The 15,708-nt window shown below is 39.8% G+C and overlaps 1 protein-coding gene across 1 annotated transcript in view; it reads left to right on the forward strand.

Annotated features, from left to right (window-relative positions):
* flrt1a (fibronectin leucine rich transmembrane protein 1a) overlaps positions 1 to 14,201 on the forward strand; it is a 39,850-nt gene extending 25,649 nt beyond the window's left edge. Inside the window, exon 3 of the mRNA XM_035177745.2 lies at positions 9,926 to 14,201. Coding sequence (XP_035033636.2) covers positions 10,003 to 12,057 — 2,055 coding nt within the window. The 5' untranslated portion in view covers positions 9,926 to 10,002 and the 3' untranslated portion in view covers positions 12,058 to 14,201. The remainder of the gene's footprint in view (positions 1 to 9,925) is intronic.
* The last annotated feature ends 1,507 nt before the right edge of the window (positions 14,202 to 15,708 follow it).

The following is a 15,708-nucleotide window of genomic DNA, read 5'->3' on the forward strand; positions in this document are numbered from 1 at the left end:
GAATAAAGTAATGTAGAAATACATTATTAAATACATTTGTGTCCATATATTATTGTGTATGCAGAAATATATGAATACATGTAAAAAATAAAGAAAAACTTTTCATTTCAAACCATTTATTTTTTCCATTTATTTATGGATAAAAAATTTTTATTAAAATATTTTATTGCTTTAAGTATCTAGCTATGGTCATGTCGTTTTCATCCTTCATAGGTTTTCACCACTTGATTGTAATGCATAAAATGTAAAAAATGTACCATTACATTTGAGTGTCAGCAGCCATTTCTCTGAAAAATGCATATCTGCAGACCTTTAACAAACCCAGGACATTTATTAACAACAAATGACTTTTACTGAAGATGCATATCTGGTTTTAAAACAATCTTCAAAGGGTATTTTTATCCAACTTGATTCGACAAGGGATTTTAATTCATTTTCTGAGCTGTTTCTCCTCTTCTAATCCGAACAAAGATGGTAACTGGGAAGGACACGTCTCCCTGCTTAGTTTGTACATGAAGCAGAATTTAAAAGTTTATTTATAATCATATTTGTCCTACAAAATACAATGTTAAAATGCAAAATGTTTTATGTAAGGAAAAAGGATGTGATTAGGAAATAGAATACATTTAGCCATCCCAAACTTGCCATTCACATGGTCAGTGTTTTTATTTTAGATGTTTCGTTTTTGTCACATTTCTGGGTTTGTCAAAGATCAACGAGTATTCATCTTTTTTAGAGGTTTTGAAACTGAATGCTGTGACTCAGAGGTGATTGTGAAAAATCCAAGGAATGAACTCTGTTTTAATTCCATTTAATGGGAATCTAATGCAATTGAAAACATAAATCTACAACAGACTCAGTGGAATTAAATTGCACAAAATGCATTGTAATTATTACTTGAAAGTACAAAAACTATGCCCCTGTAATTTCCTTTCATCCTTTAAGCATTTTATGAAAAAAACTCCACTCTCATCAGTTAAAAGACCTTAAAGCTATGACAAATATAAACCAGGGGAGAGGACCACCTTGACCGTACCTCTTTCTTAAATGGTGGCAGTAATTAAATAAGAGATAAATGAAGCCATTAAACAAACTAACACTTATCAATGGTTAAATGGTGAGCAATAAAGCTCGATTATCCCCTCATTTTCTCCTTTTGGGCAGGAGTCCAAAGAAAGCAATCAGTAAAGGTTGCCGTAAAAAGCAGGCGCCCATTAACGAAATATACTAACTCGCTGCGATCGGTCAATGCTTTGAGGTGGACTGTATCTCGTGACACCGTAATAGCATCGTTTTGTCTTTTCCATTTGCAAAGCCATTGATTATTAATTCACAAGGGCAGGTTTTTATTTAAACATATTTTCCAAATGTTAGACATGATTTTGAGAGTCCGAGAGTTTCCATTTGAAAACGATTCTTCTGAAGTATAATTGCATTGATTTATCCTCTTAGTCAGAACAAATACAGTATGACCAACAGTCTGACAGGGTTTCAGAAGAAGCCTTGTAGTCATAAGAGAGTGAACAGTATGTGAACAAGAGTGTGAGGCGTTTTGGCATTCGAAGCAACTTTTGCTTTAGGTCAAAACACTCCTACAGCTGATATTTCAGACACACACACACACACACACACACACACACACACACACACACACACACACACACTGAAGAGTCGAAATCAAGTTAACACTGCAGAGGATCTTTTCTGAGCCCGGGGGCGACCTGTGTCTATTCACCCACTGCCATTTCTCTTATGGTGAAAGATAAACACGTACAAGTGCAACAACACAAGATGATGTTTACTTCATTATTCACATAAACCTGCACACGTACGCTTGCACCCTTAAAACTGCAACTCCACCACACAAAGAGACATGTCCTCACATTTACTTAATGGCTTTGTAATTTATTTTTTAAGTTGTATTGCTGCTGTAATTTTCCTTTGGACAAGATTTTATCAGACAGAAGTGGATTTTTTAAGTGGATGATCATTGGATGATTCACTGTTTCAGTCGGTCAAAGGGAAAACAATTTGTTTTCAACATTAAATAACCAGAGACAAAATAGAAGAAGCGCAGACAATTTAATTTACCTTTTTGATTACAACCATGTTTACAAATATGCTAATGTTTCTGCCTGGCTGCTTTCACCAGAGTTACTAATTTTGTAATAATATAATTGGGATAAATAAATGATGCATAAAGAGAGTGATGAAGGAGAAAGAGATAATCTGCTGAATGAACAGGGTAAATATGCAGGAAGTAAAACAGAGACAAACTAGAATTCCATCTAGAGCGCATACCTCCGTCAAGGCCCAACAGTCACCTTAAATTACAACACGCCTTAAAGCTAAGGCCACATTATGTTTCTCCGCTACATATTGGCGGAAGTTATATTCCAGCGCCATTGGTTACCATACAGCAGCGGAAGAAATCCTACACCCCTATGAAATCACATTGAAAGATTTTTATTTGGATCTGCATGAAACTGCACGCACTCATTGATACTAACCACCGGAACATGTCGGAATTCTTTCATCATGCTCCCTGAATTATTGAGAAATCAATATGAATCTCACAATGTTAAAGAAAGTGGGGGAAAAAAATCTCCCCCCTGATCCGGAGCCATGTCAAACCTGAATGGAGTTCTTCCCTGACCCACACCACATCCTTCCACCTAGTTTTGTGGTAACCTGTCGCAAAGTGGTTTTTGCGTAATCTTGATAACACGTATATGATTGGAGGAACTGCATGAGCAAATGTGAAGAGAAAAATTATCAACACAGATCAGGGCTGTGTGCACAGAGACGTGCACCAACATGTTTTGACGTTGGAGGGTGTGGACTCAGACTTAATGTGTACGTTGTTACATGGAGGGTGTAGATGAGAATATGAAGATCAAAGTTGCAGACAGGGAGGTGAGTAACACACGAGACTGGGAACAACAGGCTGGAATCATGGCACCAACGTCTGATTGAAAATGACCAAACAGAAATAATAGAGTTACTTGTTATTTCCTGCTTGTACTGTGTGTATCAGCACTGCAATGCAAGATAGGTGTATTTCCAGTGACAGTACATGCAAACAGTATTTCCATGACTGGAGTTACACTTCTGTTAACCTTGCTCTTACTACTGAGTGGAGACGGCTGTATGTTTATTTTCGTTCATTCACAGAATCCAGTGGTCTCAGTGCATTGGTGGAAATGGTGTGTTACTGCATGTGTGTTACTACTGAGCCTTTCTTTCATTTATTTAATGTCGTTTTTACTACCAGTGGTCTCCAGCAGCATAAGAAACAAGCAATCACAGTTCTGGCAGTGTCCACATGAATGTTAGCTGCTGATACTGATGCACATTATATATTATAATTTGCAATGGTCTATTTGTTTGGCCTGTGGTGACGCTGGTTGCAGCTTCCTGTGACCTCAGTCCACAGAACCCTGAAGCTGCACCACCACTGCTGCACAAAGAGCTGTTCACCTGTTTATTCAAAGTCTATTCCTCTTGAACGAATATATATCGTGGGTCCAAATCGCACCAAATTTGACACTGCACTTCTATGGGGCCTTTAAAAATACACATGCCAAGTGTGATGAATGGTTCTCGAGATAAGGGTTCCACATATAGACAGACAGACAGACATTTCTGGAACTATTAGTCTAATGAAGTAAATTACAACAGGAAACAGTCCACACACAAATTCATAGCCGTCAGACCTCCAACATGGCTGCCCCACATAACCTGACTGCCCTGTGAAGGTGTCGGGAACACAGAGAGTACTCCCACTGATGTTATCTTTTCGTTTCGCCTCCATTGTATCTTTGATAGGGAGGTTCATTTTCTCCCTGAGAGCACAGTGTTGTCTCGTGACTCAGCTGCCTGGGCCTCCCGCAGCCCTGCATTGATATTGCAACTTGTCAGGCTTGAATTCAAATTTAACCAATTAAGCTAACCAACCTCCCCTCTCTCCTTTTCTCGCAAATACGAAAATCCAATCAGAGTCCTAGCTGAAGCGTGACAACCACAGCTTGACTCCATGACTTAAAGGCAGAAAATAAATTTGCCTTTATAAACCCCACTTAAAATGATTACGCACCCTTTCTCAAAACTGGGAAGTTAGACCCTTCTTGAGAATAAACTCAACTCTTAATCAATGCAACTCGAAAAAAAAGTAAAATATTGTGCAAATGATTTAAGATATGATTAAAATAAAACAGTTATCAGTTGATCAAAGTGTGTATTTAGTCCACTGACACAGACTGACACATCTAACGCTTATTCACCAGCTCGTCTGCCAGGCTTGTGCTGTCTCCCTGTATCAGCCACCAGTCTGACACAACAGCAAATCTCCCATTAGGTACAATGACCCTGTTTCTTAAATGGCTTCATCGTTAAAATATTGAGACTCATCAGTCAGTTTGTCTTTTTCACTAGCAAACAAACCCTGTGCGACATTTAGGTATTTTTGTATCAGAAAGGCGTTTTTTAATGTGAGCTAAATGCTATCTTCATCGTGCTAATACAAACAATATAAACATACTCTTGTTAAGCAGTTATGTTTACCACTTTCACCATCTTAGTTTAGTTACTTTGCTGGACAACTAATTATGGTGCTAAAAAAAAAAATCATTGTTCACTAAAGGAAATAATAATAATTATAATAAAACAGTTTATCTAAACAGCACTTTTCATCCAAGTGGTTTACAATAAAAACTAAATAGAAAGAAAATCAAATAGGTAATAGAAGGCAGATGATAAAATATATGAATTAACATTAAAAACAGAAACCATTAAGAATAATACTATATGAGATTAAGATATAATAAAAAATGTAATTAATAGGTTTTGAGTTGTTGTAAACAAACTCCCAGAGCCTGCATCTCAGAAAGCTCTTGGTAAAAGCACAGTAACAAAGTAAAACTGGATTGTCTGTTTTATTGTGCACATCATTTTGTGTATTTACAAACCCATCTAAGAACATATGAAGTATTATAAAAGAACAGTGAATGCAATGTTAGCTGGTCCCAATCCTTTAAACGTAGGAAAAATTACTTAAAATCTATTTTTAAGAGATGCTGTTTTGGTTAGGTTTAGCTGCACAGTTCTGAATAAATAGATTTTTTTTTCAATTCACTGCTTTGGGAGACAAAGGATCACAGAAATAAAAGCATGGAAATGGGTTTTAATCACTTAGAATCTTTGTGGGACAAGAAAAGCGTTACAATATTTCAATTAATAATAACTGATAAATAGCTGATCTGGTCACCTCTGGTCGCCTCATGGACACCTGCTGGATTACAGAACTGCTCAGGGTCAGTGCAGTGCACTTTGAGCACATTTTGTAAGATGGCCCTCCCAAAACCCCTTTGAGCATCATGTAAGATTTGTTCTTACCTCGCACACAATGGAGCAGCATATTGCTGCAGGGAGCCGCGGTCCCCTTTTGTTAATGCTGAAAGGATTTACCTGTAATCTGGCCGTCTCCAGGAAGAAACACAGCCGAAATAATTCAGCGGCAACAGCAGCTGCAGTGGAGACGACAGGGAATGAGACCGGTGGCACGACAGAACACATTACGGTGCTGTAAAGATAAAACATGGGGAGCTATATATCAAGTCACTCTGCAGCCCTGTGAACTGAACACCCACCAGCAAACAAAGCCCAGAAGATGAATATCCAACTGTGAATCATGCAACTCTCCCTACATGCTGTACTCTGTCTATCACTTTATTACAGAGTACAGCACTTCCAGAGTTATCACTTCTGTCATATTCATATGGCGATTGATAAACATGCAGAGTCTCAGAAAGTGCATCGCCATAAAAAAAACAAGTTCAATATACACAATTCTACTACTTTTATTAAAATGAATTGGATCCATATCTGACTTCACGGGTAGGATATTTAAACTGTCAAATTTGCTTTGTTCATACATGTAATTGATGAATTTTAATCCTTTATATTACACAAAAATACATTTAAATTCACCCGTGTGTTCATAAAGATTTGATTAGGAAAACGTGAATATCATTTACATCTGTAAACACAAATCTTTATGTACGTCACATATCCAGGGTCTTTGTGTCAGCAGCTGAGATGAGAAACTGCTGAGTGCAAATCCAATCACTATTTCATGCCAGGAAATTGCTGGAAAAAAAACAACTCTGAGTTAGTATGGGGGCAAATCCATTACTTATTTAGCCTTTAACATGTTATTCAATCTGCCTCTATATGGTACTTTCACATGTTTTCAAGGAAGAGAAGAGGACGAAGGATTCACTGCATTGGTACATCGCAGAATTCATAATTAAAATCTATTATGAGGCACACGTGCAAGGGCTCATTTGGTTGGAAATATCAGGTGATGAATATAGATGGCTTTATTCAAGACACTTGAATGGTGCTTGTGATGTCGTCTGTTTATTTTTGCATTTAAAGTAAAGACAAAGCTCTTGATTTTTGCGAATGTGAAAGAAGAAAACTGCAGAGTAAAATATTTCTGTTTCTATATTTAATTGTTTCTGTCTTGTACATTTGAGCCTTATTTGTTGCTTTTTGGGGATTAAATTCCATTTTAATAGCTACAGATTATCATGCATTACTGGAAAGACATGATCTCAAATAAAAAAAAAAACACTTTGTGGCTCGAACAACCTCTATGACCGTCCAAAACACAGAGGCCATGCTTTTCAATCCTTTTTTTTTTTCCATCTTAGAACCGTTGAATAACCATCATGTTTTGCAGCCTCCTTTCCACATGTCCAATCTGTAAATCTAAAATATGATCCATGGACATGGCATGTAAGATAAGCTGTGGGCCAATATTATCTTTTCCCTGCCATCAGTAAAATGGATTTACTGATACATCAGCAGCTCCTACGGTCATCCAAAATCCAGTTTTCCAGATTTGCCTTTTCTATCCCTCTGCGGGGGTCTTAATGGGGGAGATGGGATTCAAAGGTCTTGCTCAAAGCTGCTTTCTGTCACTCTCTCTCCCTCCCTGTTTTTTTTTTTTTTTTATGTAAATCGATCCAGTCTTGGGTTCCAGTATTAGATTGGGGGTTGTTGTGTGTACTGTAGTTTGCCTGAGGCGGCGGGCTGTCTGGCTTACACATTACCCCACATCTCCGCTTTACTCCCCTCTACGGAAAACTGAAATGTAGACGGCAACCATACACTGCAGCTCGTCCACATATGGGTTAATGTTTGCAATTCGATCGTGCATGGATTGAAAAACACACAGTACTTTTGAAGCAGAAACAGTTGCATGCACAAACACAAAGGGCAGCCATGTGCTCCTAATGCCTTTGTATCATCCCTTAACAGAGCAAGAAAAATAAACAACCATGAGGCGAAAAAAAAAGAAAAAAATCCTGAAATGTCTGTCTGCCATTCTTTGTAGCACCTGATTAATCCGGAAATCACAGCTCAATATGCTGTATTAATCCCTCTGGCTCTCTGCACCACTTCAATCTCATACCACGTCGCTCTCTTGGTTTTAAAGGGCTGACCCAAATACTCTGGTGTTCAAGTGTTCACTGCTGAAGCTCCCGGGATTCAAAAGTCATCCATTCTTTAGCGCCTGTCAGACTCACACACACACAAAAACGCTTAAAGCAGAATGAAGTCTATCGCTTTCTTAGTCATGAAATTAATCATTATCAAACCGCTTAAAGTAACAATATCGTCTCCTCAAATTTTTAGAAATGATTTCACTTTCCAGGCTCCCCCCAAAGTGCACCACTCCAGTGTGTGGAGAGGACTGAAGGGAAAGAAGGCAGCAGAAGGGACTTGTGGGTCGTAGTTACTTAACAGTGAATGTGAATATTCTGTGGAGCCGGGGATGAAATACACAGATGTTCCTGTCACTTCAGAGTTGGGAGATGTTTGAGCTGATGGTGACGGACACAAATCTAACAAGGAACATAAAATAAGGCTTAAACTCGCAAAATAATTCATGACCAAAGGGGACATTGCTAAGAACAACATTATTATAGATTTATTTAAATTTTTTATTGATGCTATTATTTTGAAGTCTAAGAACTTCAGAATCCTGTTGAACAGATTGTCAGTATGATTGATACAGATTTTATGCATGGGTTTCTTTTAATCTGCCCTGTCAGGGTTATAAATGTAGAAATATATGAACATCAGTTGAATTGAAATGTTTGAAGGAAACAGAAAAAGCTTTGAAGTGTATTATAAATGTGTCACTACTCGACAGCTGAACTCAAAGTTTTAGTCGTGAATAGTTTTTTGCTCTAAAATTTCACTATCCACTGCTTTAAAAATTCAATATCTTTGTGTGACACATTCTGCTGCAGCCAAAATATGTTGAATTAAATATGTATTACTTTTCAATCAACCTCAGACAAATCCATTTTCACATGGATCTTAGATGACATAACATAAATTTGTCACCTCCTTCATTGCCCCCTGTTTTATATCAATTAGAATATTTATATTTAAAGGCTTCACAGAATCTGCAGCCATAATCTGCACACGTTAAATATAAATCAAAATAAAAAGTTTATTAAACAACATGTAACATAAGAGTTGATTATTATTATGCTCACATAACCTCTGAGTGGAGAATAAATGCAGTCATCCATTTCTAAGAGGAGTTTTAACAATTTGCATTTGACAAACTATAGACGGCAAGTAAGGTCGGAGTTAGCAAGGGGAATGTCAGTGAGATTTACTCTCTGTGTTCAGCATAAGACAAAGAGAAAAAAAACAAGTACATCGAGATTAATGTTTGCAAATATGTATTCAACAAAGTCAACTCCCAGCAGAGGTGTCATTCATTGGGTTAATTATCATGCTGTCTAGCTTACACTCCTGGGAATCCTGTAATCTGCATGAGAGCTGACTGACTATGGCAGATCACTTTGGATTTGTGAGGAAATCAATACTACAGCCCCACTATGTTTGCTGCTGTGTGGGCCTTAACGGTTTGACTAATGGCCATGGTTATTGAAGACTGCGATGGGTCTTAAATTGTCACTGACAGTGTTGCAATTTACCAGTTTCCAAATCTTCGTAGTCGATACTGTACATATTGTAATAGCATCCCTCACTTCATCAGTAACAACAAGATATCACGATGACGGCGTCAAATTCCAAGCACAGCTCATGTAGATTCACACAGCGCAATTATAATGTCACAAATTAGTTAATTGTTGTCACATCTGCAGATTATATTTCCATCACTAGTTTATTGTACGTTATTAATATGATGTAACTAAATGAAGAAGATTTTTTTTTTTTATTGTGCCTAGCTTCATCCTGCTGCCTGATTTTGAATTTAACTCTTGGACACTATGGCTCTGAGATAAAACATGTTGTTCCTTCTTGATAATGAAAAGTATCTTCAGCTCTGTCTGGCTAATGCAGCCATCTGCTGGCAACTCCTAATGGAGTTACGGGGCCTCTCAAGATCTCTTAAATAATTTAAAAGTGGAGAGTGTTCTCAAGACTTCATAACCACAAGGCTTAATTCTAAATGTAAGATTCAATTTGTCATTTCCATAGCTGTTTTTCCCTAAGATTAAATATTTATTCTGCTTTGAACATCGAGTACCATACACACTGAACTTTACTTTTATAACTGTCTTTAATATTGGGTTACAGTGAAATCGTCACAGGGCCATTCATATGCCTACATGACCCTGTTGATATCAATATTAATTCTATAAAGTCAATCAAAGGCCTGTGTGGGTTCTGTTTAGACATTATTATTGTAGCATTTTCACAGATTAAAATATTACGGAAACACAAGATTATGACGTACAGTGTGAAGCTGTTAAATATTTATGATCTCATAAAAATCCCGCTGAAATGAACTCTCATCAGCTTTGATGTGACTGTTAACTAATTCATTTGTGCATCAGTGCTGACTGTAATTTCTCTCTCTCTCTCTCAGGGTGGAGGTCACAGGATTCCTGCTGACATCAAGGATTTGAGGATTAACCATATACCTGGAAAAGAGAGACTGTGCTTATGTTTACTATAATGGCACCTGCAAGAACGGCCAGACTGTGTGCTCGGCTCTTCCTGCTGTTTCTTTGCTTGACACTACATGCCGGCATGCTTCAGTTCACTACAGCTACGATACAAGGATACATTGGAGACAGGGATATATGCCCATCTGTATGCAGGTGCGATGAGGACTTCATCTACTGCAATGATCGTGGCCTGAATTCAATTCCGTCACTGCCACCATCTGCATCCGTCCTCTACCTTCAGAACAACCACATAAACAACCCAGGCTTGCCCACCTCCTTGGAGCACCAACTTGCTATCCGAGTGGTCTACCTCTATGATAATGAACTGGATGAGTTCCCTCTACATCTGCCACCATCCGTGCGTGAACTGCATTTGCAGGACAACAACATCCGCACTATTCCTCGGAGTGCACTAGCTCGGATGCCTTTGTTGGAGAAGCTCCACTTGGATGACAACTCTATTTCCACTGTCAGTATTGAAGATCAGGCCTTTGCTGACAACCCACGGCTGCGCTTGCTTTTCCTTTCACGCAACCATCTGTCTAGTATCCCCTCAGGACTGCCTGCTTCTCTGGAAGAACTACGTTTGGATGACAACCGAATCTCCACAATCCCAACCCATGCCTTCCGAGGACTCACCTCACTTAGATGTCTTGTCCTGGACGGGAACCTTTTGGCAAACCAGCGTATAGCTGATGACACATTCTCTCGTCTTTCTAACTTGACCGAGTTATCCCTTGTCCGAAACTCTCTCCAGACCCCACCTGTAAACTTGCCCAGTGCCCATCTTCAGCGCCTGTCTCTACAGGAAAATGCCCTCACCCATATGCCACGTGGGTCCTTGGATGGCATGCACAGGCTACAGAGGCTGGACCTGTCAGGAAACAACCTGACCACCCTGCCAAAGGGACTGTTCAAAGACTTGGACAGCTTGGGTCAACTGTTGGTGCGAGGTAATCCTTGGCACTGTGGCTGCAACCTGCGATGGTTGTATGATTGGCTGCATGCCCGTGGTAACACCATCACTGTCAGAGGTCTCACTTGCCATGGACCTGACAGAGTGCGAGACATGGCTATGATAGACCTGACCAGCGAGATGGACGAATGTGAAGTGGTGAGGACAGCAGGGACCAGAGACAGAGTGGGTGGAGTTGGAGTAGATAGCTCTACTACTAACACCCCTCCACAGGGCTCACTCTTCACCCTTCGCTCAAAACGTCCTGGATTGGGGCTTCCTGACTCTGGTTTAGACTACACTCTTAGCAGCAGTGGTGTGGGGAAGAGCCTGGCCCTCAATGTGAAGCCTCTCTCCCACAACAGTGTCCGTGTCACCTGGAGCGTGGCCCAGCCCAGCTCCTCTTTCAGGCTGAGCTGGCTGCGACAGGGCACCGGAAATGCCATGGGATCGATCACAGAGACGTTAGTCCGGGGGGACCGTCGAGAGTACCTGCTTACCTCGTTGCAACCACATTCGAGCTACATCATCTGCATGGTGCCCCTGCCTGCTAGTTCAGAAAGTAAAGGGGCAATTTCTGGAGATGCTGACTCTGATGAAGCTCTGGTGTGCGCAAAAGCTGAAACATCAGACCAAAGCCCATTGGAGGAGGAAGAGGATAAAGATTCAAAGCAAATGACAACATTGCCATTGGCAGGGATTATTGGTGGGGCTTCCGCCATTGTGTCTTTGGCTCTTATTTTGGGCATCTTCTGTTGGTATGGACATAGGTCTGGGAAATTGTGTTCCCGCGACCACTACACTCGCAACAGCTCTCGAAAAAGCAAAACCTATGATGATTACATTGAGTCAGGCACCAAGAAGGACACTACAATCTTGGAGATCCGTGGCCCCGGATTCCAGATGACACCATTGGCGGCTTGCCAGCCAATGCAGCCTAAACCCCTACGAGAGGATTACATCGTTCATACCATATTCCCCTCCAATGGCACTGGCCTGTACAAAGGTGACAACCATGTCTCTAATGCAGGACATGGCACCAACCGTGGCTATAGAGAAGGAGGAATCCCAGATATAGACTACTGTTACACATGATGTACTGTACCAGATCTTGTTCACAGTGTTATTGGTGAACTGTATAGATGCACAATTTCCCTTCGCATGGACACTTCTGAAGCACCCCTCTGTGCCTTCTTCTTCTGGTCACCCATTCCAAATTACCTGCTGTTCAATGCTCTGAAAGTACAGTATGTGAGGAACTGGAACTGAAATCATGTGGGAACAGTTCACCGCAGGAAGCAGTAGCCAGCAGCCTGGTGTAAATGCACAGCTGACCATTTCTTCACCATCTTAGTAATGGCCTGTGTATGTTTTCTTTTTAGCTCTTCCCCTGTGACATGTTAACAAAGAATGTATCCACTGTGGGAAGGTCAAACTCAGCATAGGTGCAGGTAGTCTTCTTCCTCACACGGGAGCCACAGCAGTCAATTCTAAATGGATTAAGAAATGATGGAAAACAGACATTGTTGGTAATCATTTCCTGCTCACTGATCATGCACAGTATGTAGTCTTATAAACTCATCGTTCCAAATGCCTCAACTATATTGTTGTGCCCTACCAGCTACCCAAGGAAAGGGCTTTGTAAAGCTGTGAATTGTTCTATTTCAAACGATCCAATAACCACTTGTCTTAAAGTAGGCTTGTTATTACCTTATTCATTAGTTGTCAAGTTGAAGATCTTATCAGGGCTGGTCAGCCTTGGTTATACCTCTTAAGATCTTTCAGTTGAGATCAGTATTGTAGTGTTGCATCAGATTAGATGCAGCACAAGCGTGTAGATAATTTACTTAGATACCGACTGGACTGTGTTTGAAAAATGCTTTGCTATTTTCATCAGTGGTTTGTTTAGTAATCAAATCCTGCACAGCTCTCTTTATTTATTTATTTTATTCCTTCTGTGATTTTGATTTTTGTGTTTTTGTCTCTGCTAAAATGTCTTTTTTATTTTCAACCTCATGTTTGTCAAGAACGAAGAAACACAGCTTCGATGAAGACAGTGGATTTGGTTCATCAAAATATGAGAAGGGAAGACAGTATCCTGATGGCTGCCACCAGGTTTATGTTTTCTGAAATACAGAATGAATTCTTGAGTGAGACTGTGTATAATACGTATGTAATCCGAAAATTAGAACTCACCCAAAGACAAGCATGAAGGCCCACTGAGACGATAGAAACCAACCTCAATCCCTCTTTTCCCATTTTGTGCCTGTGTGAATTAACCTGTGACTTCATTTGATGACCTACGGTTATAAAATGTTTCTTCCACACTCCTAAAGTGATGACAGCGCTCACAGAGCATCCAGCCTGGACAAAAATACTAATGTGGAGCCTCCTGTGTGAGGCAGACTCCTGTGGGTGAACCTTGAAATGAGGGCGAAAACTGTAAGTGCAACTGAGGAGACTCAAACCGCAACACTGTTGACCTGCACTGTGGGGCAGCGGCCAAGCTGTGGGTGGGTGGATGGACCGGTGGAGTATTTTGGAGGTGGAGTCACTCCTCAGTGAGCGGAGTCCATGGATGTTTGTTTTCGCAAAGGTAAAAGGCCTCCACTCATGCCACCTATTTTATTACTGAGCAGCACTAAAAATGTAAATGTATCAGCACTTAGCAGAGAACAGGGACAAATGTAATGACAGGCACAGGAAGACGGAGGATAAAGAAACATCTCCAAGCGCTGAAAAAGATAGAGAATAGATGGCTGTGGCAAGGTGGTGTTCACCCATGCATAAACTTGTTTTTCATACTCAGCTTCTTCCCTTGGGTTTAATATTGTCCAACAGTTGTTGAGGGGAAACCAGTTGTGCTTCCTTGACTGTGCTGCCTGCCAGAATTTTACACTGGTCTCAGACATGTCAGTGGAATGTATATTTTATCTGGCACCCAACTTCACCGGCTTAAACAAATAACATCTTAGTGGCCTGGCTAATTCTGTTTTGGAGAATGTTGATATTGTGTAATTGGTATTTTATAGTGGTTCTATTCCAGACACGTACTTCCTGATCATTTGTATAAATAAAACCATGGCCACAGCTACATGAATATTTTTTCTGGTCAAAATATAGAAAGTAATGGTGCCATAACTTTGCGTAAAATATTATGTGAACCTGAGATATGTGTGGAATTTGCTTTATAAATTCATCTTCAGAGGGGATCAATAAAAAGTTTTATAATCTTGTTATTACTGACATTTTTCATTTCACCCAATGCATGAGGAGACAACTATTTTTATAACTCAATATAACTACTTTAAATGAAAACAAACTTGTGTATAGAGATAAACCTCTATTCCAATAATTCAGTGTACAACTGTCTTTGTTGCTTTCATTTGATGAGCAACACTGGGATCAATCACAGCCAACTGTCGCCTGAGGCCACAAACATGGAACCAGCTAAGATTATAAGACGGAGCAGAGAGGAGTCAACAGGCCGCTATCCTCAGTGACTTTTTCTTTACATGCAGCCTGGGACTTCACTTCTCCTTCAGGACTTAGATGGCCCTAGAAATGTTTGGTTAGGCCAGTTTAATCTGCAAGAGTTTCTGAAGTCTTATGTAATATATTTTGTTGCCACGGTGAGAATCTATGATGACTGGAAATGAGTCGGTAGCCTATCCAGTCGTATTTACTGCAGAATAAAGTAGGGAGAAAATCTGTCAAACAGCCAAGATTCACGGCCGTCACAGATAATGAGCTCAAAAAGACTTAAAGAGTCTGAAAAAAGCTGTCAGAGCAAATGATTTTGACCGTTTCCATCAGTGTGACAGGCGAGAGTGTGAGTTTATGACTTACAGACACAAATGTGAGTTTTTGCATTTGTTAATGTATTTTATATTTCACTCATACAAACGAAAGGCTTTTGAGATGAGGACTCGTTCCTCTTTGGAATAATACTAACTCTGGGAAACCTCACAAGATGAGGATTTCTGAACATCTTTTTCCTCAAACAGGTGTTATAATAATATATATAATCTGATCATAATCAGTGTTGTTTTTCAGTGTTAAAAATTCTGATTTAAAGAAAAATAACATACACCTCCCAACAGTGATGTCACTCCCTGGAGTACACAACACTGAACAGCAAAAGCAGGACTTTAATGGGATTTTAAATAATTCGTCAATGAACGAGTATAAAAATCCTAATTTTTGTCTGTGTGCAAATTTTAATCTCTTGCACACAGTTAACAAATTTGAATGAGGAATGTGTCCAAAAAACATGTAGGGTGTTGGACTGAAAACATTTGAGGTACAAAATACTGAAAATCCAGAGTAGGAGAGAAGGAGGCCGGCTTCTTTTTATTACTCTGCAGTCGTTAAATTGTTTAGTTTGGCTTAATTTCCCTTCCTCATGGAAAACTACATTTTATTGCCGTAGAACTGCTGCCACTATTTTCCCTGTCTAGGCCCATGGGAGTGTGGTAGGTCTGTGAGAGATTTGATGACTATCACTACGGATCAACACTGTAACTGCTGTTGCAAAGCGTTTGTGAGCCGTTTGTAATGGCAGCAGAATTCCCCATGCAGAGCAGCAGATTGGATTAGACCCTGGTCCACGTGATGGAGCTGGGAGCGAGACCAATACAAGTTAAATCATTTCAGAGGTGATTGAAATGTATAAGGTGTATTATACATAACTCTTTCTGTCACACTCTGAAGTCAAGAGGGAGCAACACATATGAAAGCATCTCA

The sequence above is a fragment of the Hippoglossus stenolepis genome, chromosome 15 (assembly GCF_022539355.2).
Source record: "Hippoglossus stenolepis isolate QCI-W04-F060 chromosome 15, HSTE1.2, whole genome shotgun sequence".
In the NCBI taxonomy this organism is placed as follows: Eukaryota; Metazoa; Chordata; class Actinopteri; order Pleuronectiformes; family Pleuronectidae; genus Hippoglossus; species Hippoglossus stenolepis.